Source organism: Ailuropoda melanoleuca, chromosome 7, assembly GCF_002007445.2.
Source record: "Ailuropoda melanoleuca isolate Jingjing chromosome 7, ASM200744v2, whole genome shotgun sequence".
Classification (NCBI taxonomy): domain Eukaryota; kingdom Metazoa; phylum Chordata; class Mammalia; order Carnivora; family Ursidae; genus Ailuropoda; species Ailuropoda melanoleuca.
Window position 1 is genome coordinate 132,157,514 of NC_048224.1, and position 26,451 is coordinate 132,183,964.

At 38.9% G+C, this 26,451-nt stretch overlaps 1 protein-coding gene across 6 annotated transcripts in view; it reads left to right on the plus strand.

The window, feature by feature from the left end:
• TPP2 (tripeptidyl peptidase 2) overlaps positions 1 to 26,230 on the plus strand; it is a 71,781-nt gene extending 45,551 nt beyond the window's left edge. The window contains exons 18-31 of one of the 6 annotated variants that reach the window (XM_034665445.1): positions 788 to 904; positions 1,144 to 1,244; positions 1,855 to 1,951; positions 2,711 to 2,848; positions 4,570 to 4,814; positions 5,072 to 5,150; positions 7,273 to 7,311; positions 12,744 to 12,895; positions 15,084 to 15,180; positions 16,763 to 16,893; positions 21,296 to 21,503; positions 21,597 to 21,668; positions 23,321 to 23,440; positions 25,348 to 26,230. In XM_034665445.1, the coding sequence (XP_034521336.1) occupies positions 788 to 904; positions 1,144 to 1,244; positions 1,855 to 1,951; positions 2,711 to 2,848; positions 4,570 to 4,814; positions 5,072 to 5,150; positions 7,273 to 7,311; positions 12,744 to 12,895; positions 15,084 to 15,180; positions 16,763 to 16,893; positions 21,296 to 21,503; positions 21,597 to 21,668; positions 23,321 to 23,440; positions 25,348 to 25,437 (1,686 nt within the window). In that variant the 3' untranslated portion in view covers positions 25,438 to 26,230. Of the gene's footprint in view, positions 1 to 787; positions 905 to 1,143; positions 1,245 to 1,854; positions 1,952 to 2,710; positions 2,849 to 4,569; positions 4,815 to 5,071; positions 5,151 to 7,272; positions 7,312 to 12,743; positions 12,896 to 14,381; positions 14,942 to 15,083; positions 15,181 to 16,762; positions 16,905 to 21,295; positions 21,504 to 21,596; positions 21,669 to 23,320; positions 23,441 to 25,347 lie in introns of those variants that run through there. The other 5 variants (XM_034665447.1, XM_034665446.1, XM_034665448.1 and 2 more) reach the window with 5 other exon arrangements.
• Positions 26,231 to 26,451: the final 221 nt, after the last annotated feature.

Consider the following 26,451-nt stretch of genomic DNA (forward strand, 5'->3'; position numbering starts at 1 on the left):
TTAATGCCCAGCTGTTAAGACTGCAGGAGGTCATTTTGCTGTCTAGGTGAAGCCGCTACTGCTTCCCACCAGAAGGACCTCTGTGTGGCAGGTCCCCACCCTTCCCTGGGCTGTGGTTCTTCCTCCATAGAAGCGGAGAGTGCTGATGTTCTTTCTTAAGCCTATTGCTTCATGTGTTCATGCGGTGATAGCATCTTGCCTGTGTCTCCTAGGTCTCCAGTGACTGCTTCTTGTGCCCTCGTCTGCGTTAGCGTCCTCTGACCCATCTTCAGACTTCATAATGTACTGGTTACTAGAAAACCTGATTTAAAACTCAGTACTAAAAACAGTTTCTGTTTTTAATTTTTTTAATAGGGACAAAGATGTGAATGACCATAATTTCATTTTGCTTTGGTTGCCAGGAAGCTCTGATCCTGAAACTCAGCTGTGGGTATTGACTATGCCTTACAGAGCTGTAATATGCCTTTTCTTATCATTATTCTTACCATTTTTCCTTTGGTCTGAAGTTTTTATTCCAGTTTGTTTTCACTATTATTTTGTTGTGTGTGCTCTCAGAAGCTGCCTCTGATCTTCTATGACAAGCACCGTAGGAGTCTGAGTAGATAATTGTGTATTTAAACGCCTGTACTCTGTCTTTGCAACTGTAATTTTATAACTCCACGCACAGCTGTACAGATAGGACAAGACTGAAGGCTAGAATTGCTTTAAAACACTATTTATGTTGTGTCATTTGAAGGAAAATGAGAAAAAGGATTTGCACATTTGTAATTTTTATTGTTCTTTACAGGGTGGGAAAGCAATTGAGTTTTGCATTGCTCGTTGGTGGGCAAGTCTTAGTGATGTCAATATTGATTATACCATTTCTTTCCATGGAATAGTGTGTACTGCTCCTCAGTTAAACATTGTAAGTTCCACATTTCCATCATTTTTAATGTCAGTTATTTGTGTTATTGAGAAATAATCTCACTGGTTGGATTTAAATGTTAATAGGCGGGTTATATTATTCTGAAAGTAACAGTAGTCTTTGTTCATGGATGCTTATAAACTTTGCGTTAGGCAAGTTTATTTTAGGTCCAAATGTTTAAAAATACGGTTTATTATCAATAAAGTTTGAGAACCTAATTTGATAAATATCCTTTGTAGCATGCATCGGAAGGAATCAATCGTTTTGATGTTCAGTCCTCCTTGAAGTATGAAGATCTGGCTCCCTGCATAACTTTGAAGAGCTGGGTCCAGACACTACGGTATCATTAAGTGTTTTAGGGCTACAAGTGTTGAACATTGCCATGGTAGGAGTGGGGACATCTCTTAAACTCTTTGAAAAGAGTCATCTTTTTAAATCATCTGAGTGCTGGAGATGAAAATGCGGTTTCTGACTTCGCAGCCTAGGAATCCTGGCAGCTAAGAGGCAGCCCCAGCAGTAACTTTGAGCCTTAAGTAACATGGATGTGAAGCTTTCAGTGTGGCACCTGCAGGACCCCTCCCGTGATTTATGCGTTGCCATCTGCAGTCTGTGGACAGGAGGGTGCAAGTCACAACCTGTCTGTCCTTAACATTGTTAGCAGTTGTTGCCCTAATATCGGGATCTGGTTATGTTAAGAACTATTCGTTGACGTTTGAAAATGTTTCTGTAATATTGCAAAATTTAAACAATACGTATTGCTTTGGTTCAGTCAGTAAAGAATTCTGTAAGCTGATGATTAAAAATATTATAAAATATGCCAAAAAGGACAGAGCTTAGGAATGCTCATCGTCACTTATTGTTCTGTGTTATAGATTTTGTTGATTATAGTTTCAATTCTCTCAGTAAATGAACTCCTGAATCAAACTACTTACGCGTTTGTCTGATTACAGCCCACTGAGTGCAAAAACAAAACCTTTAGGATCACGAGATGTTTTGCCAAACAATCGTCAGCTTTATGAGATGATCCTGACATATAACTTTCATCAGGTAAGTGTTTACATAATAAAGTATAACCTCAAAATGAACTTTCGTGTTTTGTTCATGAATCATAAAGTCAAAAACTGAAGAACAAGGAATTTAGTATATATATGTGTGTATATATGTATGAAATAGAGTCAAGTAATTAACACTGGTTAATTTGGAATTAGTCTCTGGGAAATTATAATTTCTGATGGTCCAAGTACTATTCAGGTCTGAAGTCATAAACTCTGGTTTAATGGTGATCTGGCCTTTGAGCCTTAGCTTTTGTATTCACCTGTTCAGTGGTACCTGTCCGATGCCAGATGCTATCTGATTATGTTAGTGGGTCTGATTGCTTTTCTCTGAAGCAGGCGTTAAAACAATGAGAAGTCAGAATAACTCTTGGGTTGAATGAGCAGTGAAGGTAGTTGAGACTACTGTAAATGTAGAATCTAAGAGTTTATGTAGGAACAGATTTCAGCAAAACTCATTGAAGCATAATATGAATTTGGTTTTAATGTTCAGGAGATGAGTGATTTCAATGAATTGTCAAATTTCAGTTTTCTAAAGTAATTAGAGGTTCTGAAGAATATATATTGCATTCATTATTGCTTAAAATACCTTTAATGCCGAAGTATTGGGTGTTCTGCATTTTTAAAATTGGTTACCAGAAGGAAATATTTTTAATACTTGTAATGTAGAAAGCTCATCAATAACGGTATTACAGATCTACATTAGGAATCATATAAGTCATATGAAGTAATTATTCTTTTTTTTTTTTTATAGCCCAAGAGTGGAGAAGTAACTCCAAGCTGCCCACTACTTTGTGAACTATTATATGAATCAGAATTTGACAGCCAACTGTGGATTATATTTGACCAGAACAAAAGACAAATGGGTTCAGGAGATGCCTATCCACATCAGGTATAAAACTGGCAGCGATTTTTAGAATTAACTGAGGCTATTTCCTGAACTAATGAATCTCTGATTTCTTATTTATGGTGATTTTTGTTTTTCTGGGTTTGTTTGGGGTTTTTTTTTAATGCTGTAGTTTTGTATTTCATTCTTTGACATACCACTAGAAGTTCAGTTAGTTGTCTTATTATAAAACAGACGTTATAGCCTCTCAGCCATGTAGGTCAGCTAAATCAAGTTTGGGGATAGAGGAGGGCATAGATGACGCTTGTGAACACTAGCTGGCATAGTTTTTTTTTTTTTTTTTTTAATATGTATTTAAGGGGGTGAGCAGAGGGAGAGAGAAACCCAAGGAAACAATGTGCTGAACGCAGAGCCCAACACGGGTCTCAATCTCACCACCCTGAGATCAGGCCAAAGCTGAATCCAAGAGTCGGATGCTCACCGACTGCACCATCCAGGCATCCCCAGTGTAGCTTTTTATTTTAGTTACTCTTCCTGCCCACTGCTTCCACCCTTCTGAAGGCTAAGATCAAAGCATCTGAGATAAGATGAGCATCTTGAAATGACCCAAGGTCTGAACTGGATGAAAGACACTGTACAGCAGTGCCAAGTGTTTATTAGAACTTTCAAGTTTATTTCTTCCTGAGACAACTGTGTACTCAACACGGTATATGCCAAGCACTATGCTTTGCACTATGGTATTAAATGGAGAAAAACTTTTAATCATATAGGTTTTTTTTGTTTGTTCGTTTTTAAGATTTTATTTATTTGAGAGAGTGAGTGAGAGAGCACAGCAGGGGGGGAAAGGAAGAGGGAGAAGCAGAATCCCCACTGAGCAGGGAGCCCAGCGCAGCGTTCGATCCCAGGACCTTGGGATTATGACGTGAGCTGAAGGCAGGCGCTCAACGACTGAGCCACCCAGGCGCCCCTTGATCATGTAGTTTGTAGAAATTTCATTCTTGATTAAAATATTGTTACAAAGAAATGAGGTATTTCCTGTAACATCTATAATTTTATGCCAAAGAGTGAAAATAATTTGTGCAGGTTTTTTTCAGTTAACTAGTCAGGGGATGATTTATTTTTATTCCTCAAAGTAAGCCAAGTCACATCTCCTCAGTACAGACTAGATTACTGCAGTGCCATTACTTTGTTCCTTTTAAAATCTCAGAAGAAACTGCTGATGCACAATACAGCATGCCATGCTTCTGAGCGGGTTAACTAGGTGGAGTACAGTGGACTTGTATTCCTTGGTCTCTGCTGGCTCCCTGTTTTTCCTGTCTGTGATAAAGGTTTGTGGCATTTTGGTTGTAACATAAAGATTACCAGTTGTGTATACACACGTGTGTGTTTATTTGTCTTCAATATTATATGGCACCTCAATTTTGCTAGTTTTGGTGGTGTTTTATACATGTTTCTAATGACTCATAAACTGGAAGATCATTGCTTTTATCAGTCTCGAGCAGATACTGATTGAGCTGAGTATGGGCATAGCCTGTCGTGGGAAATTGAGGGCTCGGGAGCCACACCTGCCTTCAGCTCCCTTATCCTTTACTCTGTTCCTGGCCCTGCTTCCTCGCCATTCAGGCCCTTGTGTGTAGGGACGTGTGTGTGTCTGTTCCTCACATGGTGTAAGTGCTCTGTACATGGTAACTGTTCCTGTTTATCCCTTACTGTAATTTCTGTTGACTTGGCTAAACTTTACTTTTTCCAAATGTTGTCTTTTTTAGTATTCTTTGAAACTGGAGAAAGGAGATTATACAATTCGACTACAGATTCGTCATGAGCAGATCAGTGATTTGGAGCGTCTTAAAGATCTCCCATTCATTGTTTCTCATAGGTTGTCTAATACCTTGAGCTTAGATATTCATGAAAATCATAGCCTTGCACTTCTAGGAAAGAAGAAATCAAGTAATTTGACATTACCACCCAAATATAACCAACCATTCTTTGTTACTTCCTTACCTGATGACAAGTAAGTGACAGTGTTGCTTACACTTAATGTGTATCTTAAATACTCTAATATTTTCACGCGAGCTCATTACATTGGGCTAAATTTGTGGTATGTTGTCACTTACCATTTTAGACTAAGATTATTTCTTCCTTTGATTTTTGAAATCTGAGCTATGGGAATTATTTCAGAATGCAATTGTTTTGATGTTTTGCCCCTTGATTATCTTTCTGAGACTTTCTCTTTAGTTCCTTTTTTTCTCTTTTGAACTTTCTTATTAGAATACCTAAAGGGGCGGGACCTGGATGCTACCTTGCAGGATCCTTAACTTTATCAAAGACTGAACTTGGGAAGAAAGCTGTAAGTATCCTTTTTTTTTTTTAAACATTGAAATTACCTATTCCAAAATTTCCATTCCTTTAAAAGATGGGATTTATCCCACACTTTAGAATGGGTAAAAGAGAAGCTCTCCCTGGGGGGGGAAAATTGAGTAGTTTTTTCCCAAATTACTAGTAAAGTTTACTTAATATTTGATTGTATTTTAAAATATTCAGTATTCTTTTTTCCCAGGCCTAAGTACTCGGGCCCTGAACTGGTCCTTCCCTTCATGGCTAATATACTTTGAACTTCCCTTGAAACATGTAGGTCCAGATTAAACTTGGCTTAAGTAAATGGGATGTTTAATCAACATAATACTGTGGATATAAAAATAAGTCAGGTCTTCTTGGGTTACTTCTAGAAAACCAGTCAGAACATTTCTAAAAAGCAGTATTTTCCTCACTTGTACAGACCTTTCTCTTGTTGGAATTTTGCATAATTGTGTAGATGATTAGGAGATATTTCTTTTGGCATTGCTTTTTAATTTATGGTTTTAAAATTATGCTATTAAAAACATGTTTCTGGTTGTTATATTTTAGAGATAAACATTACAACTGGATAGGTACCGATTTTAACTTTTCCGTCTGTTTTCATTACAAATTTATTATGAGAATAGTGTTTATGTGGATCTGTCACCTTCTGTCATCATACAAGCTCAGTGCCAGTCAAAGTTGTCATTCTTACAGTTTTGCATTTCTCCTTAGGGTCAGTTCTTGTATAGTGATCTACTACCTGATGCTGGAATCATAAATGCCGTTATCAAGATGAATAGTTTTCTTACATCTTAACAAGTATACTTACTTCTTGCCACTATTGAACCAGAGGTCACTTACTGCTGTCTTAGAGGCATAATTTAGGAATCCTGTGCTTTTAAAAAATTGTTTGCCCTGACATTTCTTGAGTCACATTTCAGTCAATACTGCAGTTGACCCACGAACAACAGGGGTTTGAACTGCATGGTCGACTTATACGTGGGGTTTTTTTTTTTTCCCCAGTAAATATAGTACAGTACTGTAAATATATTTTCCTTGTGATTTTTCTCAATAACATTTTCTCTAACTTACATTAATTTAAGAATGTATACAAAATAATATTATTTGACTATTTATGTTATCCTTAACACTTCCAGTCAACAGTAGGCTGTTCGTAGTTAAGTTTTGGGGGAGTTCATGCAAGGATTTTCAACTGGGGAGGGAGTAGTGTCCCCAGCCCCCATGTTGTCCAGCGGTCAACTGTACTTATTTATATATACACTCTAGTATCATTTGAAGTGAATCAGTCAGTGACATTGGAATTCATGGACGCACTGATTTAAGAAGTCATAGTCTTTTTTTGTAGGCTTCACTTCCTGGGCAGCAGGGCTGCCTCCAACTATGGGACTCCCCAGAAGGGGAGATGGGGTTCTCACCCAGATAACTCTTCTCAGGTGTCTGCTTCCTTGTGATGATTATGACAGAAAAGCATTGTTATTAAAAGCGTACTTTTAGCAATTCAGAGATAGTTACTACTTCCTAGCAGCGGCGTTCTTTCAGAGGCATAAATTATGAAAGTGTGGGATTAACTGTAGTTACTGCTTAACCAGGCAATTACATATGGGGTAGATTTTCTTGAGAGAGAGCAAAAACCTAAAGGCATAGAGTTAATTATACTTGCCAGCACCTTGTTTGTTAACCTTGCAGTTTTGCATTTGTTACCGGTTTTGTAGTTGGGAAGGTGAGTGTTGTTTTACTTCTGCCTTTCACAGTCACCTTGAGTGATGATGCCTGGGCGTGTGTGACGTCCTTGAAATCACTCTGGACTGTCAGCTAAATTTAATGTTTTTAAAAGTGTTTTGATAACTAAGAGATTTTGCTATACTCAGTTTTTCAAATAGAGAGTTGAAAAACTTGCCCTTAGGAATGACCTATTGCATTTTTATTAAAATGAAAGTGGCAATGTTGCTTTGTTTAAAAGCCTGCCATTTTGATCATAGACCTAACCCTTCTAAGTACGGAGACACACGCAGGTGGGACGTAAACCAGAAGACAAGTATTAGACAGAGGTGGTGTCTCCATCCTGTGTAGACTGTGCATGTTTTCTTACAGAATGTCCTTCTAACTCCCAGGGGCAGTCTGCAGCAAAACGACAAGGAAAATTTAAAAAGGTACTGATTGTCAGTTCTTAAAAAAGATGTCTTAAAGCCTTATTTGCATATTAGTTAAACTTTTTTTCTGTCACCTATTATAAATCTTTTTTAAAAAAATCTCTCCCTTAGTTTCCTTTCTTTAAGTTCTGCAGTATAGTGCTTTTAGCTTGTCAATGTTGACATATTGCTTTCCTGAAGTGTTTTTTTTCCTGCCATAAATCACTGGAAGACCCTCTTTTATATGTGTCTAGAAAAAAAATGTAATGCTATTCATTTCTTAGCTACAGATTTGATACCAAGTGGTAATATTTGAAATTTTGCATGTCTAGAATCCTACAGAGAAATGAATATAATTTTTTTTTAGCTATATAAGCCAAAACAATTCTTTTAAAGTCTAAAAACATTCTTAAGTTGGATGATTTGATTAATAAAAGATTATTAAGGAATTTGAAAAAAACTTTATTCCCTGCTCTTGTGTCATTGTTGTGCTGGAGGAGCAGAGACAGAACAGTGGGGAGTGGGAACAGAAATAAGGACTGTCCACCCCAGGTTAAAATTGACACTAAGAACATGAGCAGGTTTAAGACCATAACTTCCCTACAACTTACTAGACAATCTCTGATTGAGTGCTAGAGCCAAATTTAACTCAAAAAAGTAGAATTCTACTTTGAGTGCACTTAGCGAGAGGGATATACATACTCAGTGAGCTCTGTGGCATCATTCAGCGTGTTAGTGATTTCTCCTGCAAGCGGGAAGCGTTGCAAGGAAAATTTGTATTTTAAGGTATAAAAAAGAGATAACTCTGTTTCTTAATTTGTAGTGATGTGAAAATGGGGACCACCATTTTAGAACAGATGAAGTTCCTTTATTAAAAAGATTTCTGTAATGTTTATATTGTTATGTAATGGTAAACACTTTGTTCACAAATGCCCCACTGGGAATCGTCTTTCCAGATGAAGGAATATCTACTTCACTTTGCCAGTATTTTCTCAGCTGAGCCTTGTGACCCATTTGTGGGCCATGTACATTCATTTGATGAAATACAACCAGCTTTAAATTGAAAACTAAAAAGTAGGAAATATCATTCATCAGTCTCATGAAATGAATTTCTTTTTATTTATAGATTTTTTTTCTTTGGGTCATCCTGAAAATAGCTTGAAAGCCACTGCTTTAGAAAATGAGGAAAAGGTCTTCTAGGAGCCCATTAAAAAATAGAACATGCTTATCACAAAAGCGTAGCTGGGGTTTTTTCTTCCTGTTGTATATTTTTCCTATTGTATATTTTGGTTGATCTTTTGGGAGTTTTGGTGGATTTTGTTTGGATCAGGTTGTGTAAGATAGGAAACTTTTTTTTTTTTTTAAGATTTTATTTATTTGACACAGAGAGAGCACAAGTTGGGGGAGTGGCAGGGAGAGAGAGAAGCAGGGCTCGATCCCAGGACCCTGAGATCATGACCCAAGCCGACGGCAGTCACTTAACCAACTGAGCCACCCAGGTGCCCCAAGATAGGAAACTATTAAGTGAACAGGGAAGTTTATTACTTAATGGTTAGGAAAGCTTTATATAAAGAACTTGGGCAACTAGAGTTACCTCTTTCCAGTTCTGTCTGTCTTATAGTCTCATTACCAAAAAGATCTATGTATTGATTTATTGCCAGAGCAAAATACCAACTAGCTTTTGGTCCATAATCCTCAATGGATTTGTCCTTTGGGTCTCAGTGAGTTTTGATTTGGAAAATGCAGGTTAGCTTTTTTAAGTTAATTGTCATTGTAATTTAAGTTCATTGTCATATGAAAGAATATAGTTACTTTTAACAGATGATAAATAGCATTCCAGTATGATTTTAATCTTTAAAATAGCTATTTTAGTTTGTGTAAAGGTATTAAAGTTTTGAATTTAGTTGCTAATAATTTAGGAACTAAGGAAATTGTAATTTTGAACCAAAATTTAAATGATGGTGTGTTATGTTACCCAAAGAATAATTACTAGTTTTGCAGGTAGATTTGACTTTCAAGGATATACTGTCAAAATACTTGGCAAATAGCAGAAATAATATGGTTTTTAAAAAACTGACTGTTAAGTATCTACTATAGAGAACTTCAGCATTTCTGCTCTGAAGATTGCTCTTGACTGTCTTTTTAAATCGTAATCAAGGTTTCTCCAGACTTAATGGTACAAAATGATTTCCATTAAATTGACCCTATACTAAGTCCTGGAGAAGCAAGTTGGAAAAATACTGACAAAAAGAAAAGGCGAACATGATAAAACAAAAAATAACTCCATTTTTCTTTTGATTAGGAATTAAAACTACCATGTTTGTAATTTTTAATAATAAAAATTAGTCCTGAAATATTTTATAGGTTTATAGTAATACTTATAATTGCTAATTTGATATATTTAATACATAAAATGCTGATCACAAAACCTTGATTCCCCCCCCTCCCCCGACCCTGCCAGGGTCATTCATCATGAACTCTCCCTGTCTCTTGTGCTTTTAGTTTTTACTGGTAGTTTATGGTTGCTATGGTATAGGGTTTCTTTCTATTTATAGATCTTTCTTAGAATTTATTGTTAATCAAATTTAATGGATTGCTCATTTTAAATTCAATTCTGTAGCAAACGCCTTACCTTTGAGCTTCATAGGAGGAATTGCCTCAGAACAGAGACTTCCTTCCCATCCTGAAAGTTGCCCCTCTCCCTAATCAGTCAGGGAGGAGGGGGGACTAAGGGAGGCTCACGTTAGATTAGAATCTCCATGGACTGCTAGGTTTCCTCCTCCAGGCAAGTGTCGTCCCCTTTCTAGTGCAGTGGAAGTACGGGACTACATGAACATAGGGTAAATGTTGGGGGCTGTCTCTGCCTCTTGAATTCTTCAGTATATCGTTTGTGCTGTACAGATGATATGGAAATGATCTGTTCCCATAAGAGCTTGGTGGTTAATTAGCAACTTCAATTTTGCAGACACTTTTCACCCCAGCAGTGCCTACTTAGGAAAGTGAACTCAAGCGGAGGGAAGGAAGATGGGTAGCAGGGTCCTGAGGAGCTTGCCCAAGCAGAATCCCTGCTTCTTTTGCCCAGTCCCACCCTGCACATGTGACTTTGGCTTGCAGGCGCTGGTTGCTGGCCTCAGACAGAGCATGGCGCTGAAATGCTGAAAGGGGATTTGTGTGGTTATGTCACATGAGTGGTTTTATGTGCTTTAAACGAGTCATATTGAAGTTGTAGTTACTGTTTTATGTTGGAATACTGTTAGAACTACTTCAGCAGTAGTTCTTTATATTTTCTATTGTAATTATACCCCAAAATAAAATTTAGTTGTGAAAATTCTTAACATGGGCATACGTGCATGGTATTTACACCTAAAAATCCTATTTGGGGGAAGGAGGGGCCTTGCAATACTATTTTTTTGTCTCATCCTGTGTGAAGTTTTTTTCTGAAATTACTGTGATTAGGAGAGTAGAAGTCTTGGTAACATATTTTTTCCCGAGTTTAGAAATTTTGCTAATTAAAACAAAAGTTTTAATTTAGCATTTTTAATATAAATTTGAAGTTAGAATTGGCGAAATTGACTTCGTGATTTAATTAAGGGCACCTGGTTATTGTGCCATAACCAGATCTAGCAAATATATGGGATTTCATTTCCCAGATATTGCGTTAGTTTTTGCAAGTGGAGACTTATGTGCTTGAACAGAATGGATGGAAATGGATGTAATTAGATATAATTACACATTTCTCTGCTCTTTTCAAAAGCAAAACTTCTCAAAGGAACTATGTATGCTTCTTTACTTCCTGTTCTTTACTTCCTGTTCCTGCATCTCTTTCTCGGTCAGCCCTCACCCCCCACTATCCACAAGGACTGTGCATCTCTTGTCCTGGGCACCAGCCACTGCTGCCCCATTCTGTGACTGTCCCCTTCTGCCCCTGGCACCACGTCCACTACTGTCACTGGTTGACCACTCCTCTTTCTTTTGGCTGGCTTATCCACGGAGTCCCTCTGGTGTCTATCTCCTTCACTCCTGAGCATCTTTGAGACTGCAGAATGCTTTGAATCAAGGCCTGGGCTTCCTCTTTCCCTCCCCCGTCCTGCCCAGTTTTATTTGGCCCCTAGTTTTAAACACCATCAGCAAGCACTGTCATTTCTACCTTCACGGATTTCTAAATCCATCCACTTCTTCCTCTTGTACAGCCTGTTCTTTAGATCAGAGTAGTGTTGGGAGTCTAGGCCTGCTTCCTAACTTGTCTTCCTCCTTCTGGACTTCTGCCCTCTATCGTCCATTCTCCACATAGTAGGAAGAGTTATTAAAAACAAACCAACATTTTTCATCCATACAGGATCCAGAGTCATAAAACAAAAAGCAGAAATCTTGAATCATGTTCACTGCCTTGCCTACAGCTCTCCCAGTAGGCTTCCAATTGCATTTAGAATAAAATCTGTATTTTTGTACTCTTTTCCATCAGCGCCACTCCTTGTGGTTGCTGCCCACATGCTCAGTGCCTCCAGCTGCGCTTGCTGTATACACAAGCTCAGGGCTTTGCATGTGCCTGTCTTCTGTCTTCAGACACTTCTTACTCTCAGTTTGGTTCATTAGGTCCACGGCGGTTCATTCACTTAGGCCATGGATGTTCACTCAAATGGGATATTCCCTGTTCAGAGTGGCTTTCCAGCACCACTTCGTCTGCATTGTTCCCCATCTCACCGAGTAGCCTCTCTCTGTCCCTGCATTCTGTTTCGTTTTCTCCATATCATGTGGTACCTTCTGAAACAGTTCACTATCTATATGTTGTCTGTCTTCCCCCACTAGGATATGTTCCCAAGGGGCAAGAGAGGGCCTTGCCTGCTTTGTTCTTCACCTCTTTGTTCTCACAGCATTACCTGGCACGTCACAGGGCCTCAATAAGTCCTCTTGATTGAAGGAAGAAATTTCTCTTTAAATTTACTTAGAAAAAGAGGATCTCCTTAAAAATTCTAAGTTATTTCCTCCCCTTCTCAAGTAGAAGATGTGAAAGCCCAGTAGACTTTGGTAATTAGTACTTTTTTGTAATCCAGTCTGTCCAGTAAAACTAAGAATACCAAATACACTCAAATGGAGGAAAGTTTGTTCTTACCTCCTCTATTTTATTTTTTTAGGATTTTATTTTTAAGTAATCTCTACACCCAGTGTGGGGCTGGAACTCAAAACCCCAGGATCAAGAGTCACGTGCTTCACCAACTGAGCTGGCCAGGTGCCCCTTACATCCCTTATTTTAAAGACTTAGAAGCACCAGTACTTTAAAGTTTGGGAGAAAACTCCTTTGATCACGGATTGGAGTTTTTTATGTATTGTGGCCCTTAGGATCTGGAGTAGTACAACTCCGGGCAGCCCGTGTTCTGAGATATTCAGGTACTGAAGATGATTTTAAAATATGTAAAATTAAGCATATTGATCTGAGACTCTCTCCACATTCATAGGATGTGATCCCTGTCCATTACTACCTAATACCTCCGCCAACAAAGACTAAGAATGGCAGCAAAGATAAAGAAAAAGATTCGGAGAAAGAGAAAGATTTGAAAGAAGAGTTCACTGAAGCGTTACGAGATCTTAAAATTCAGTGGATGACAAAGTAAGTTTTAGTGGATTTTATTCCTCTAAGTGTTTACTTTTGGTTTCCCAGTTACAGCAGTTTGATGTATATGTGCATGGGCTGTATTCAGAATAGTAATTATGGCAGGGTTACAGGGGCTTTTAATTTAACCACTTAATTCTGATTTGCTCTTGGAAGAGAATTTTACTGGAAAGTATAAAGAAAAAAATAAAAATCACTTTTTTGCCTACTCTCCAAAGATAATCGTTGTCTTATTATTTTCTCTGTAGTTATGCATTAGCAGTGTGAATGATGTTGTGTCCTAGTTTTCCAATTACTATTTGATTTTGGGCATTTCTTGGGTCATTTAATAGTCATTTAAAAATACCATTTTAATGACTATGTAGTATGCTGTCCTGTTGGTGAAATATAACCTGCTTAAATACTCTATTTGGCATCCACGTTTATAGCTTTTCTCTGGTGCTGTGATGGACATTTTTATACATGTAGTTTCTTTAGATATCCATCAGATCGCATCTTTAAAGTATAATTATTGAATCAGTATTATTAATACTTAAAAATCGCCTTGATAGGTTTTGCCACATTACCTTCTAGAGGGACTGTCACAATTTCTACTCCCTCCAGTGGCGTACAGCGGATCCTGTTATGCCGTGGACTCGAAAACAAAGCCATGCTGCTAGAAGGCAAAAAGAGAAAAAGCCATTACCGTGGTCTTAAGTTGCATTTCTCAGGTTACAGCATTTGAGCTTTTTAAATGCTGTCATTGCATTCTTCGTGTAGCTGCTGTCAGTTGGACATGTGCTCTACTATTTTTCTATTGGGACGTCAGATTTTTCTTTTAACTTTTTAACATAAAAGATATTAATGCTTTGCTGTACTGGTACACATTTTTCCCTCAGCTTATTTTTTTACTTTTAGCTTACTTTTTACATAGCAGAAATTTATTTTCTGTAGTCCGATGGATTGCTTTTTCCATTTGTGTTATGCAGTATTTCTCTGACCACTGCTTTTCTATGGGAGTCCGCACTAGCTGGACACGTGCGCATCCTTGCAGCCCTGCACTCTTCTAGAGAACAGACGTCAGCATATCGGGAACTTAATTCCCAGGGATTGAATGGTCACAGGATCTGTCTACAGTCAAACTTACCTTTCCCCTTAAAACTAGACTGTATCTCCACCAGAAGTTAGAGTCTGTCAGTCAGTCTCTGACTGATTGTAGGATGTTGTAAACAGTTGAAAATACAATGTAAATCCTTCAGAAGCAAAATGGTAGAGATTGACTTCTGGCATGGCAGCGTGAGGAGTCCCAGGAACCCACTCCGCCAGAAACTAGTGAAAATCCTTTTTTTTTTAAATCAGCCTTTTAAAACCTGTGGAGATGATAGTAAGGGCATACAGCAAAGGATGAATGAAGAAACATCTGTTCAAGAGTATCTAAAGTTCGGGGAGAAAAGTGGGAATCTGGTATTTGAGCTCAGGCCACTCCCTGCTTCCCCACTGCCAGCTCAGGGACGCAGCACCTCAACTCCAGGCGGCCTGCAGCCAGGAACACAGGGCTCCCTCGCCCCTCAGCTCCCAGACAGAGGACTTTCCTCCTGGCAGGAGCTGGCTCTCACGCAACTCAGCTGCCTAGAGGTGAGGTGGAGTGATGAGCAAATGTGGGGTGGCAGGGAACAGAGGGCCTGCCTTGGGCGTGGGCACCCCTCCCCACCCCAGCCCAGCCCAGGAAGTGGTGGTATCACGGCAGGCAAGGAAAGCCGGGAAGATCCCTGCGTACTACTCCCCCTCACCCATTTAAGCAGCTTTATTCAGTTTCCCCATTCGGGAACATGGAATCTCTCTCCATTCATCTGAGACTTCAGATTTTTCAGAAAAGTTTACATTTTTCTTACACATTTTAGATATTTCAAGATCTTTTCATCTTTCTAGCTATTTGAATGTTTTTTCCTCCTCTTTATACATCCATACCTGGCATGTATGAAAACTTGATGCTTACAGTTTGATTTTTTTTTCTAGGCTAAGCATATTTATACTACCTGCAAATAATGATAATCTTTGTCAGCAATGTTACTTATATTTCAGATTGATGCTTTATGTTACCAACTGGAACTTCAAAGCAATGTTAAATAATTAATAGGGAAGACAGAAATTGTTTTCTTTCTAAAAGAAATGAAATACAGTGTTTCTCTCTTTCTTATATACATAGGCTGGATTCTAGTGACATTTATAATGAATTGAAAGAAACATATCCTAATTATCTTCCTCTGTATGTTGCAAGACTTCATCAGTTGGACGCTGAAAAGGTTGGACATGTTCATTCTTAATATGAGTATTTCATTTTGTTTGTAACATTAGGTAAGGTTTATACATTGAATAAAAATGCAGCCTTGTATTTGTCTTGTGTTCTTTTTTTTTTTTTTTTTAAGATTTTATTTATTTGACAGAGACAGCCAGCGAGAGGGAGAACAAGCAGGGGGAGTGGGAGAGGAAGCAGGCTTCCAGTGGAGCAGGGAGCCTGATGTAGGGCTCAATCCCAGGACTCTGGGATCACGCCCTGAGCCGAAGATAGACACTTAACATCTGAGCCACCCAAACGCCCCTGTCTTGTGTTCTTGCCAAAGGAAAACAGGTTTCTTCAAATTGAATGTTCTATTAACCATTTTCATTAAAGTAATTACAGGACTTAGCCATTACTATGAGTTCAGCTTAGAATTCCTGCTAACATTTTTGTTCAGTGGGAGGAGTGGTAAGTAAGATATCCTGAGGGTTGGTTTTCTGACATTCACCTCCAGGGCAGGGGTCTGGCCTGCTGCAGATCTAAACACCTGCAGCAAATGAAGAACTCCTACTTTGTGTTAACTTTGTTACTGATGCTAATTTTAAGAGTTGGCCACAGTTCCAAGCTGTCTTAACATGGGCCAGCTCTCGTTGATAATGTTGGCCAGCAGGAAGGTGCTAGTCATAAACAATTAAAAAATTATCCGGGAGGGGGCGGTGAGTGCCTGGGTGACTGAGCCAGTTAAGGGTTTGCCTCTGGTTCAGGTCATGATCCCAGGGTCCTGGCTGGAATCCAGCCCCGCATCAGGCTCCCTGCTCGGTGGGGGGCCTGCTTCTCCCCCTCCCTCTGCCGCTCCCCTTTCTTGTGCTGTCTCTATCTCTCAAATAAATAAATAAAATCTTTTAAAAAAATTATCAGGGGTTCAGAGTGAACTTGAAGGTGTTGAAAGGAAACAACCTCTAAGACTCACAAGAAAGGAGCAAATTGCTGAGAGCAGCTCCAGCACCATGGTGATTGTTAGACTCTGTTGGGTCTATTTTTGTTTACTCTCACCTTTGTCGTTTTAATAACAAACTAAGAAGAATGTTCATCAGCAAGTTTTTTTTTTAATATTTTTTTTTTATTATGTTAGTCACCATACAGTACATCCCTAGTTTTTGATGTAAAGTTCCATGATGCATTACTTGCGTATAACACCCAGTGCTCCATACAATACGGGCCCTCCTTAGAGCAAGTTCTTTCCTTCTGTTTTCGCGTGGTGTGAGACTGGAGTAACCTAGCCAATTGTGTTTCTAAGATGCCCAGAAAAGGAGTTGCCTTGGTAGAAAACACTGCATTTCTGTGAACCCTTTATCTTGCTTATCCTCCCCATCTAACATCAATGGGGAATGTGTATTAGGTATTTTTCCGTCTAAGCTCAGGTTTTCTAGTGGTGCTGACATTGTGGCAATCACAGTAGGGGGCAGCACAGAGCCCCCTGGGCTTCAAGTAGACAGCCCAGCCCCCTCACTCTGGAGTTGTGACTCTCACAGTTGAAATGACAGAAATGAAGGTACTTTGGTGTACCCATTGATACATCCATTTCTTATATCTTTTTTCCTCCCTAGGAACGGATGAAAAGACTTAATGAAATTGTTGAAGCTGCAGATGCTGTTATTTCTCACATAGATCAAACGGCCCTAGCAGTTTATATGGCAATGAAGACTGACCCCAGGCCTGATGCAGCTACTATAAAAAAGTACCTAACCAGTAAATAATCTTTCTTGCATCTCATTTCTTAGTTACTTTTTAAAATTATTGAGAATATTCTTCTTTTCTGATATTTGTTGTGTCCCTAGAGTCATTGGTATTTGGATGCTCCACCCTTAGATATTTCGTAATAATTTTTTTCACTTGTTTGATATTAAGCAAATGAAAAGGAGTTTGCTTTCTCTACCATCAGGTGCTGTTGTGATGGAGAGACCTGAGTAGCTGTGATCAAACAGTCCCGCCACTTGGGGATTTGTAGGAATTGGACATATGGAGGAGGCAAACAGATTAACACCCTCTACGATTAATCTCTAAACTGTTCATTGGCCAATAGCATAAAAAGTCCAGATTTAGTTTGTAATGCCTGGTAACACAAGTAGAAATAGTCAGGTTGAAACTGTCACAAGCAGCTTGAGTTAGGTACTGGTCTAACAGTATTAAGTGGGGTGAAGGGAAGGGGGCTTATGGTTTAGCTTTAAGAAACCCAGTGCGACACGTGAAGCAGAGAGGTGTCGTTGGGTGGGGGTGGGTGAGCACGTGTCTCTCATATGTCGTGTGATGGTCCCGCGGCCTCCAGAGCCTCTACCTTCCCTGAATTCCCAGGACCATCTCGTGGGAGCTCTCCCGATACCAGCTCTCCCCTCCCTCACTTTGGTTTAATTTCACCCAGAGGTCATTACCTGCGAGGGTAGAAATATCACCTCCTCTTAGAGCTATTCTAATGATGCCCTCAGCTTCAGTCAGAATACTTCTTTCTCTATGAAGTTCTTGATGCTAAACTCTGGGTATTACATTGTTTATACTAATATTACAGCTCTTCTAAATCTACAAGCAGTAGTTTTCAAGCAGAATAAAATTTATTCAAATTAGGTTGTTGGCATGGTCTGCACCCCTCCCCACCTTCCAAAGGAATAATCTCAAACATGGCTGTTTTGTTGTTGTCTATTTGTGAGATGCCAGTTATGTACAAGGAATTATTTGGGATGTTTTGAATACATTATCTCTTTTAAACTTAATCTTCTAAATAACTTGCCAAGTAGGGGCGTTTTTACCCCATATCTGCCGAAGAGCAAACAGGCTGGGAGCATACGTGGCCAGCTTAGGGTGCGAATGCTGGAAACAGGAGCGCTGGATTCACACCCGTGTGTCCCAGCCTGGGTCTTTCTTGATAAGCAGCCTCTTGGCATTCCTACCCAGCTTGAGAAGATTCATACACCTCATTTCTTTCTCATAGAAAAATAGGGCTCCAGCTCCACCTTGCCCATCTTCCTGCTGTCCATTCTGTGTCAGGAGGCAGAGACCCTTGTCTCTCAGCCTGAGTCCTCCCCACCTCCATTTCCTTCGTAACTGCCCTCGGCTGACAAGCGCCTTTCTCCTGGTCTCCAGGGTCTACGCCTCAGCCCACAGTCATATGCAGACGTCTCCTGTCCCCAGTGGGGCCCCTGGCTTCTGGCTGGAGTAGTCTGCACTGCGCTGACTTCCTGAATTCCATTCCGTGTCGCAGGCTGGATCGCCCCTGAGAAACTCATTGCCGGAAACCGTGGCCCCTTCTGAGGCTGCCCTTGACCTCACTGTGGCCTCTGCTAGTAGCTGCCCCCGTCCCTTCTAGCATCTGTTATTTCTTAGTTTGTGAAAATAATATCCTGTCTTCAGACTCACGTGTCTAGGAAATAACACTTGAAATTTCAGTAAATATGAAGGTCCATTTAGCCCTGCTGATATTCTGGCCGGTCTTTCCTAAGTCTTCCTGTCCACAGAGGAGACCCTTTAATTCCAGGTTAAAGTGAGCCACAGACCAAGATTAGCTGTGTTTTCAATCTTATTGGTCCCTTTTTTCTCACAGTTTTTCTCTCAAACCCTGACTCCAGTGGCTCTCAAAAAAATAACAGTAACGTAGGATCCTGACTTTAAAGATTATAGCTGTAGAGACTTTCAGAGATGCTGGGATAAAACTAGAAAGGAGCTATCGAACATTGTGAAAATGCTGAGAGAAGCTAGCTAGTTTCTGGCAACATTGGACAGGTTTGTCTGCACTTACAAGGAAAGTATCTGCCCCAGGCCTTGCTTTGACCAGACCACCTTGGGCTCAGGTACGCTGTGCTGGGCGGAAGGCCTGGAGTTCCTGTTCTGGGGCGAGGTGGTCTCAGGAGGGCTCTCATTTCTTGGGGCTGTCATCCATTGACAAGGAGCAGCAATGGAGCGTTTATTTCTCACTTCCAAGCAAAGCTGTTTTTAGTCCAGTCACTTATGCATCAGAAGTTATGATAGCCACTTGGTAATCTTAAAAATGATAATAGCTTTTTGTAGGTGATCTAGTAACAGGTTTTAGTTAAATTGAACTGCAGTTTATTTAGGCCATTAAAGTATCTGATTGAGACTCTTCCTAAAATATATCTATTACCACTTTGATCAGTACCTCTAGCTAGATTTGATTGAGGTGTTTATTGAGCGAACACTGTAGGTAAAGCATCACTGAGAGGAACAAAAAGAAATGGAATAGGACACTGTCTACTCTGAGGAAGCATACGCTCTGATGCAGGAGACTAAGGTGCTAGCTAGGATGTGATTAAGAGTTATAATAAATATTTTAAATTGTGCAAGCCAGTAGGAAGGAGAGCTAATTTCATTTGAGTAGAGAAAGCCTCGTGGATTAAGAAAGTATTTGATTTGAGCTGATCCTTTCTAAGTTAGATGAGGGTAGGGAAGGAATATTGCAAATGTGTGGAATTTAGGTTATTGGATCAGAGAACTGGGTTATTGGGTCTGGCAGGTAGTTCGGTTGAGGACTGGCAAGTACAGCACACCTGTGTCACCCCCTAAGTTCTGCATCCTTCCAGCCCTTCTCTGGGCAGCTAGGACCAATCAGTCAGCACTGCCATGGATGATCAAACCTGCCTTGCCAATCCAGTTCTGTTTCAAGGCCCCCCTTATTCACAAAATGGGGACGATCATTGTGTCCAACTCCCAGGGTTGCTGTAAAGCATAAATGAAGTACTGGTAAGACATTTCAGATGGTGGCTGGCATCTAAAAGGTGGGGTGGGGTGGGGTGGGTAAATGAGATTTACTTCTCAGTAAATGAGAAGCTCCGTACATGTCCTTCAACTCAGAAATCCTTTTGTTCCGGAGTCCAAAGTGACCAAGCAGTTCACTGACAACGTTTCCCCAAAAAGAGAGTGAAAGTTCCTTTAAGCTTTGAAACTCTTTGCTGAAATCTTAGGCATCTTTTTTGGCCTAGTTTTATCTATGTTGCAAATGTATTAAGGTGGGTAACTTTGTTGGGTTGTAACAAGTTGTTGTTTTCTCATTTTAATTACCCTCGGTACTTGGGTTGTAACAAGTTGTTGTTTTCTCATTTTAATTACCCTCAGTACTAAGTGTTGATGTTGTAGTGCCAGCAGATTTCATGTCGCACATTCTCCTCGGAGTCCTTCAGAGTCATTCCTCCTGTTAGTGTGTTCATCCATGTCTGAGTGCCCTATGGGCACCTTCTCAGCCTTTTAATCCTCATTGTCTTCACACGTGTGGGACATGAGTTGGACAGAATGCCTCAGATAAGCAAGTATCCTAAAGACTAACAACCCTGGATGTAGGTCGTTGTTATATTTCATTCGACAATGATTTATTGAGTTTCTGTCCTATGCAGGCATTGTCTGGGCACTTGGAATACATCAGAAGAGCACAGTCTCCTGCCCTGCAGCAGGACAGTTTTACCATAATGATTAAGAGCAGGGGTTCTAGAAGCAGACACTAAGTAGCTTCCAATCCTGAATCTGCTGCTTCCTAACCGTAGGACCTAGAACAAATCTCTCACCTTCCTCCTTTGCAAAATGGGGATAATTAACAGTATCTTACTCGTAGAATTGTTTTGACTGTAAATGAGTTAATATGTAAAAGTGCTAAAACAGTTAGTGGCACAGAGGAAGCATTTTACAGTGTTTTGCTCTATTTATAAATGAAAGTTCACTGCTGAAAGAACTTTTGTACGTTGGTACCTAAATATGTGATGATTGCTATTTATAAGAAATCTAAATACCTAAAAGACGCTGTTCCTTTTTTTTAATTTTTTTAACTGTATTATTTTTTTTAAAGAAGCTGTTCTGATGAAGAGTTATTTAGCTGACGGAATTTAGAGCTGAACAGACTTTCACTTCTTTTGCTTTGTGGCATTCTGCTTCAACCAGATACAGCTGTCCTAGCTCATTTAATTTGTATAATCGTGTAGTGGCTCATTTGATGTTTATTAAAAATAAGGAGTCTTATTTGATGTATAATAATATTTCTGCATTGTAAATCTGAGGCAAAGAATGCATGAGTTTATTAGTTTCAGATAAGACTGTACTTTTTAAAGAGTTTTACTGATCTGTGAATTGTTTTCTGATTTGGCACACAGTGATATGGACAAACAGAAATCTACGCTCGTGGATGCCCTTTGTAGAAAAGGATGTGCCCTAGCTGACCATCTTCTTCACGCACAAGATCAAGATGGGGCTGTTTCGAGCGATACCGAAGGAAGAGAAGAGGAAAGAGAAAATACTCTGGATTCTGTGATGGAAACTTTTTGGGAAACTACAAAATGGACTGATCTTTTTGACAATAAGGTAATCTTTGTGCGTCTTGCTGTGGCATAGTTCTTGGGGGTTTCTTCAGAAACCTCCCTTGTGCCCCATTGCCTACTCTTTACTGTTTCCCAGCTCCCTGGCCAGAAGAGGAAGAAAATATATGGAGTGTGGCTAAGCTGGGCTCTGAAGAAGACATTGTGTTTAGTGAGACCTCCTTTGTCTTACCTGTTTTAGAACCACTTTACTGTTATTTTCTCTGTCTGCATAGTGGCTCTTTAGCCAAACTGATTTGCAAAACAGTTTGAGAATGTGTGTAGTGAATGGCCTTTAGGTTAAGCCAGTTATGTATGAAGCTGGAATTAAGAACATCTAGAAATTGTGTTTATGCCTTCCCATATCTGTTCATGTACTGATTTGTCGGGGATGGAGAGGGGGGCGTTCTGGTTACTTTGGATGTTATTTTTCTCAAAACTATATGACTTTTAAATAATTATCATCTGGATTTATAGCTCATCAGTTTTAAAACCCAGTTTAGAAGAAGAAACATTGACAAACGTTTTGGATTTGGGTTATAGAAACATTCTAAATCTCTTTTAGCTCTCTATTGTAATTCTTAATAAGTACAAGTTTTTGTCAATCTCCCTTTCTTCTGAAGATAAAGCAAAATAAAGTAAATGAAATCAGTACACTTCTAACCCAGCACAAGACATTAGTTTTGTTTTACTAGACAGATGCTTTTTTTCTAGATTAACTACGATAATTTGTAGTAAAGACCTCAGAGAAAGGAGAAAAAGTTTCCTAAATGTTTGAGGTTTCTCCCCACAGTGCAATTGTGCTCATGCTGGAGAAAGGGTGTGATAGGAAACTGAAGGCGTCAGTGTGACACCAGAGGGGGAGAATTTGGATCTGAAATCAGACCCTGGAGTTCGAATCCCACTTCTACTATTTCTATCTGTATGACCCTAGGCATGGTACTGAATTCTGATGCCTCAGTTTCTTCCCTGTTGAAGGAGGATAGTGACAGTACACACAGTTTCTAGTGAATGAGTGTTAAGTACAGGAACTGACCTGAGCAGTGTTTGCTGCCGTTGCTAACAGATGACTGTTGTATACCTGCTACGCGCCCAGTGCTGTGCTTGCTGCTAGAAAAAGATGAATAAGAGCCTGGGGGATAAACACTGGATGGAAGTCGTAGTAAAACTGTTATAAATAATCTTGGTTGCCATAGTACTACCACTGTCTTAGGGGCCATGCATTGTATTACCCATCTGTTTACTACACTTAGAACAAGTGAACACTTTGCTTGGCTCTAGAATACAAGTAAATGTGATAGGATTCCTTTCTTTGAGGTCATTCTCTACATTCTAAAAGTAGAAACCAAAAATATGAATAAATGATTACAAGTATATTTGACAGATGCAATAATTAAAAGTACAAAGTTACACAAAAATAATTAATTGAAAATAAGAGTACATTTATATAATTTTTTAATTTTTATTTTTTTTTACTTTATCCCCTTTTGCAGTTTTGGTAATTTATAATGACTCTATAGTTTTATACTTCTATCCTTACTTGCATTTTTGTGATCATTTATGTTAGCTCCCCTTTGCGTAAAGAGGTGTTTTGGTATAGATTCCAAGAGCCTAGTGATTTATCACAGTTTATTTTTTCCCCCCAAATAAGTTGTAGAATATTCAACTTTTGTTCTTTCAAGACATCTTTGAAATTTGCTTGATGTAAAATGTTCATTTTAAAAGCTGCACTTCTGTTAAGGCCTTAATGTTTTCATTATTAAAGCTATAAGCCATAAAATGTAAATATTTCATAGATAAGCCTTATCTTGTTTTACATTATAGGTTTTAACATTTGCATACAAGCATGCATTAGTACATAAATTGTATGGGAGAGGCCTTAAATTTGCAACTAAACTTGTGGAAGAAAAACCAACAAAAGAAAACTGGAAAAATTGTATTCAAGTAAGTGATATTAAATTGTCACTGTTAAGTGTCACCTAAATATCACATAGTGATCAGATAGCTAAAAGCCTTATTATAGTGATTTAGCGATACTGACTTTATCTTGACTGATTACTACTCTCATACATGTAATGTGAACTATAAAATAAAAGCATGAGAGACAGTCAATAAGCTCTTTACGTTTTTTAAACTTTTCTTATTATTAAAGTTTTATAACTCCTGTCCAAAGAACCTATACTTAGCCTCAAATGTTTTCAACATAAGCAAAATGCATTAGGAAGTTTAGATGTATAGTCAGAAGACTGAGTTTACTTTATGAAGGAGACGAAAATCATTCCTTTTAAATACATGTTGGCTCAATTCTAAAACGTTTGAACTTTTAGAGTTTTATTTGATTTTATTCTTCATTTGAAATGATAGGCCATTTTGTGATTTTTACCACATATCATATTATGTGCAGAGAAATTCTGTGGTTGATGTTAGAAACATTAGATGAGAAATTCTAGTCTTTCAAGTTAATTATCAAGTGTGAAAACTTAATGAACTCCACAGAAATCATCGTAGCCTCATCTTGTCTCTGGACTCGCACAGTTGGTTTGTGCCTAAAGGACATGTGAGGTTGGGTGGGTATCTTGGTCATGCCAAATGTGGCCAAGGTCTGGTGTCTCTATTTGAGGTATTCTTTGGATGTAAAACTAATCAGTAAGTTCCTGGGGAAGTTTTTTGTAATTAAAGTGTAGCTTATCTTCCCTCTTAGACCTTTTCTGTGTACCTTCACTGGTCAGTCAAATTGTAAGACATTTTAAATTAGCATCTTCAGATCTTTGAATAGGTTAAGAGAACTCTTTCTGGAACTAATCGTTAATGTGTGTAATGTGATTCTCAATCACGTCGGCTCTGATCTGTGAGCTCTTACATCAGTAAAGCCAGTGACTGGCCCAGATGTTCACATCAGGGGATGTTTTGTAACTTGTGTCCCCTCCACTCTGTTCCTGTACTGTCTGTTCTCCACACCACAGCTGGAGAAGATACCTTTAGACACCTCCTGGTGAAGCCCCATCACATTTAGGATAAAATTCAAACTGCTTCAGTGGTTCCTGTCTTCCTTCCCAGCCGCATCCTTTGTCACACTTCCCGGATTGGCTCTGCATCCCTCACGTGTGCCACCTCTGCTTGGCTGAAACAGCCACCACGCCCCTCCCCACCCCTTTCCACCCCTTTCCACCCCTTCCCGCCCCGGGGCCTCACTAGTCCAGCTGTATGGAGAGCTCTTCCCCACATTGTCAGAGTAGGTTTCTTCTTCAAATCTCCCCTTAAATGTCACCTCCTTGGAGGTTCCATTCTTGACCATCTTATTTCCCCGATCACTCTGTTATTTCATCAGGTTTTATTTTTATTGTATTACTTGATATATACAGCTGAAGTACTTACTCATTTATTCATCTGTTCATTGATTTGCTTATTTATTCTTTGGTTCTCCTGAATAGAATACAACTTTCCTGCAAGTGGGAAGTGAGTTTATTCAGGGCTGTTTTCCCAGTGTCTAGAACAGTGTTTGGCTTACGGTCAGACTAAGAAAGGAAGAAAGGCAACTGGTTTGGTAGGAAGGAAGGGAGCAAGTAAGACAGAGTGAAGAAAGAAAGGAAGACAGAAAGGTTAGTAAAAGACAGGAAAGAAGGAAGGTTGGCCAGGATGGTCATAATCACCAGTAGAGGTTGGTTAGTAGGAAAGCAGGTAGGTTAGTTGATGGTAACATCAGTTGGTAGGAAGGGTGGTTGGTGGGTGGGTTGGATGGAAGGAAAGTTCTGCATGCCACTGCTTTATTATTATTAAATAACAGAATTTACTCTAAATATTGAGCTTAAAAAATCTGTTCTTTAATAATATATTTTTGTGTTTTGTTATAGCTGATGAAGTTACTTGGATGGACCCATTGTGCATCTTTTACTGAAAACTGGCTCCCCATCATGTATCCTCCTGATTATTGTGTATTCTAAAATAGGAAACAAGACTTTAAATTTTAAAAAAGAAAGTTTTATAGTGAATGGATATAAAAACAAATTTGTGGCATTTTTAGTCTAATGCATGTTTTCATCCGCTATCAAATACTGATTATTAAAATGATGTGTATTTATCAGAGAATTTGCTGGCGTGTGGCTTAATACATGTAAATTTAGACCTCTGACATCATGGTGTTTTTTTAATGCCTCACATTGCTGGCAGCGGGCTGTGCCCTGACTGCCAGCACCAAGGACTTTCAGTTGGGTTGCAGCTATTACATGCATGATCGGTTTTGAACAGTTGACTTTTAACTGCAAACCTGTAAAATTCTATTTTTTATTTTATAAATGAACAGGGTTTTAACATGCTCAACTTTAATTTTTTCAATTGTATGAAGGCCTTAAAAAGCTACATTAAGCGTAGCTAAAATTATTTATTGGACTAAAAAGTAACACAACTTCATTTCCAGATTTTTTTTTTTTTCTGCAAAAGTTTACACTCAGTTAAGGGGAAAAAAATAAAACCGGCGCAAATAAATGTGTGGCAATTGCTGGAGCATAACTGCTTCACTAAATCTAAATCTTCATCTTGGCATTATTTCAGGTCGATCATTTTTAACATCCTCTTGACATGCAGAGCATCAGAATGAACTAATAATACATGTATAAGTGCCAGACAGTTTAATCTTTATCAGGTATTGTAAAGATACACATATGGTATGTTTATTCAAGTTGAAATAATGTAAAACACGTGAATAAATGTGCAAAACCAAGATCACAGTATATACCATATGCATTCTGATACCTTAATTTTTTTTATAAATAATAAAAGTGAATATTGAAGCTTCTTAAAGTTGGTCTTAATTTTTTATAAATAAAATTTGGGGTTAGAACAGAAATAATACATTAAATCAAGAGACAAAAATTTCAACATGAGGTGATTTATATTTCCTGTAGGCTTGCATTTATTTGAATATATTGCCAATTCTGTGTGATTAACTTTTGTGTATG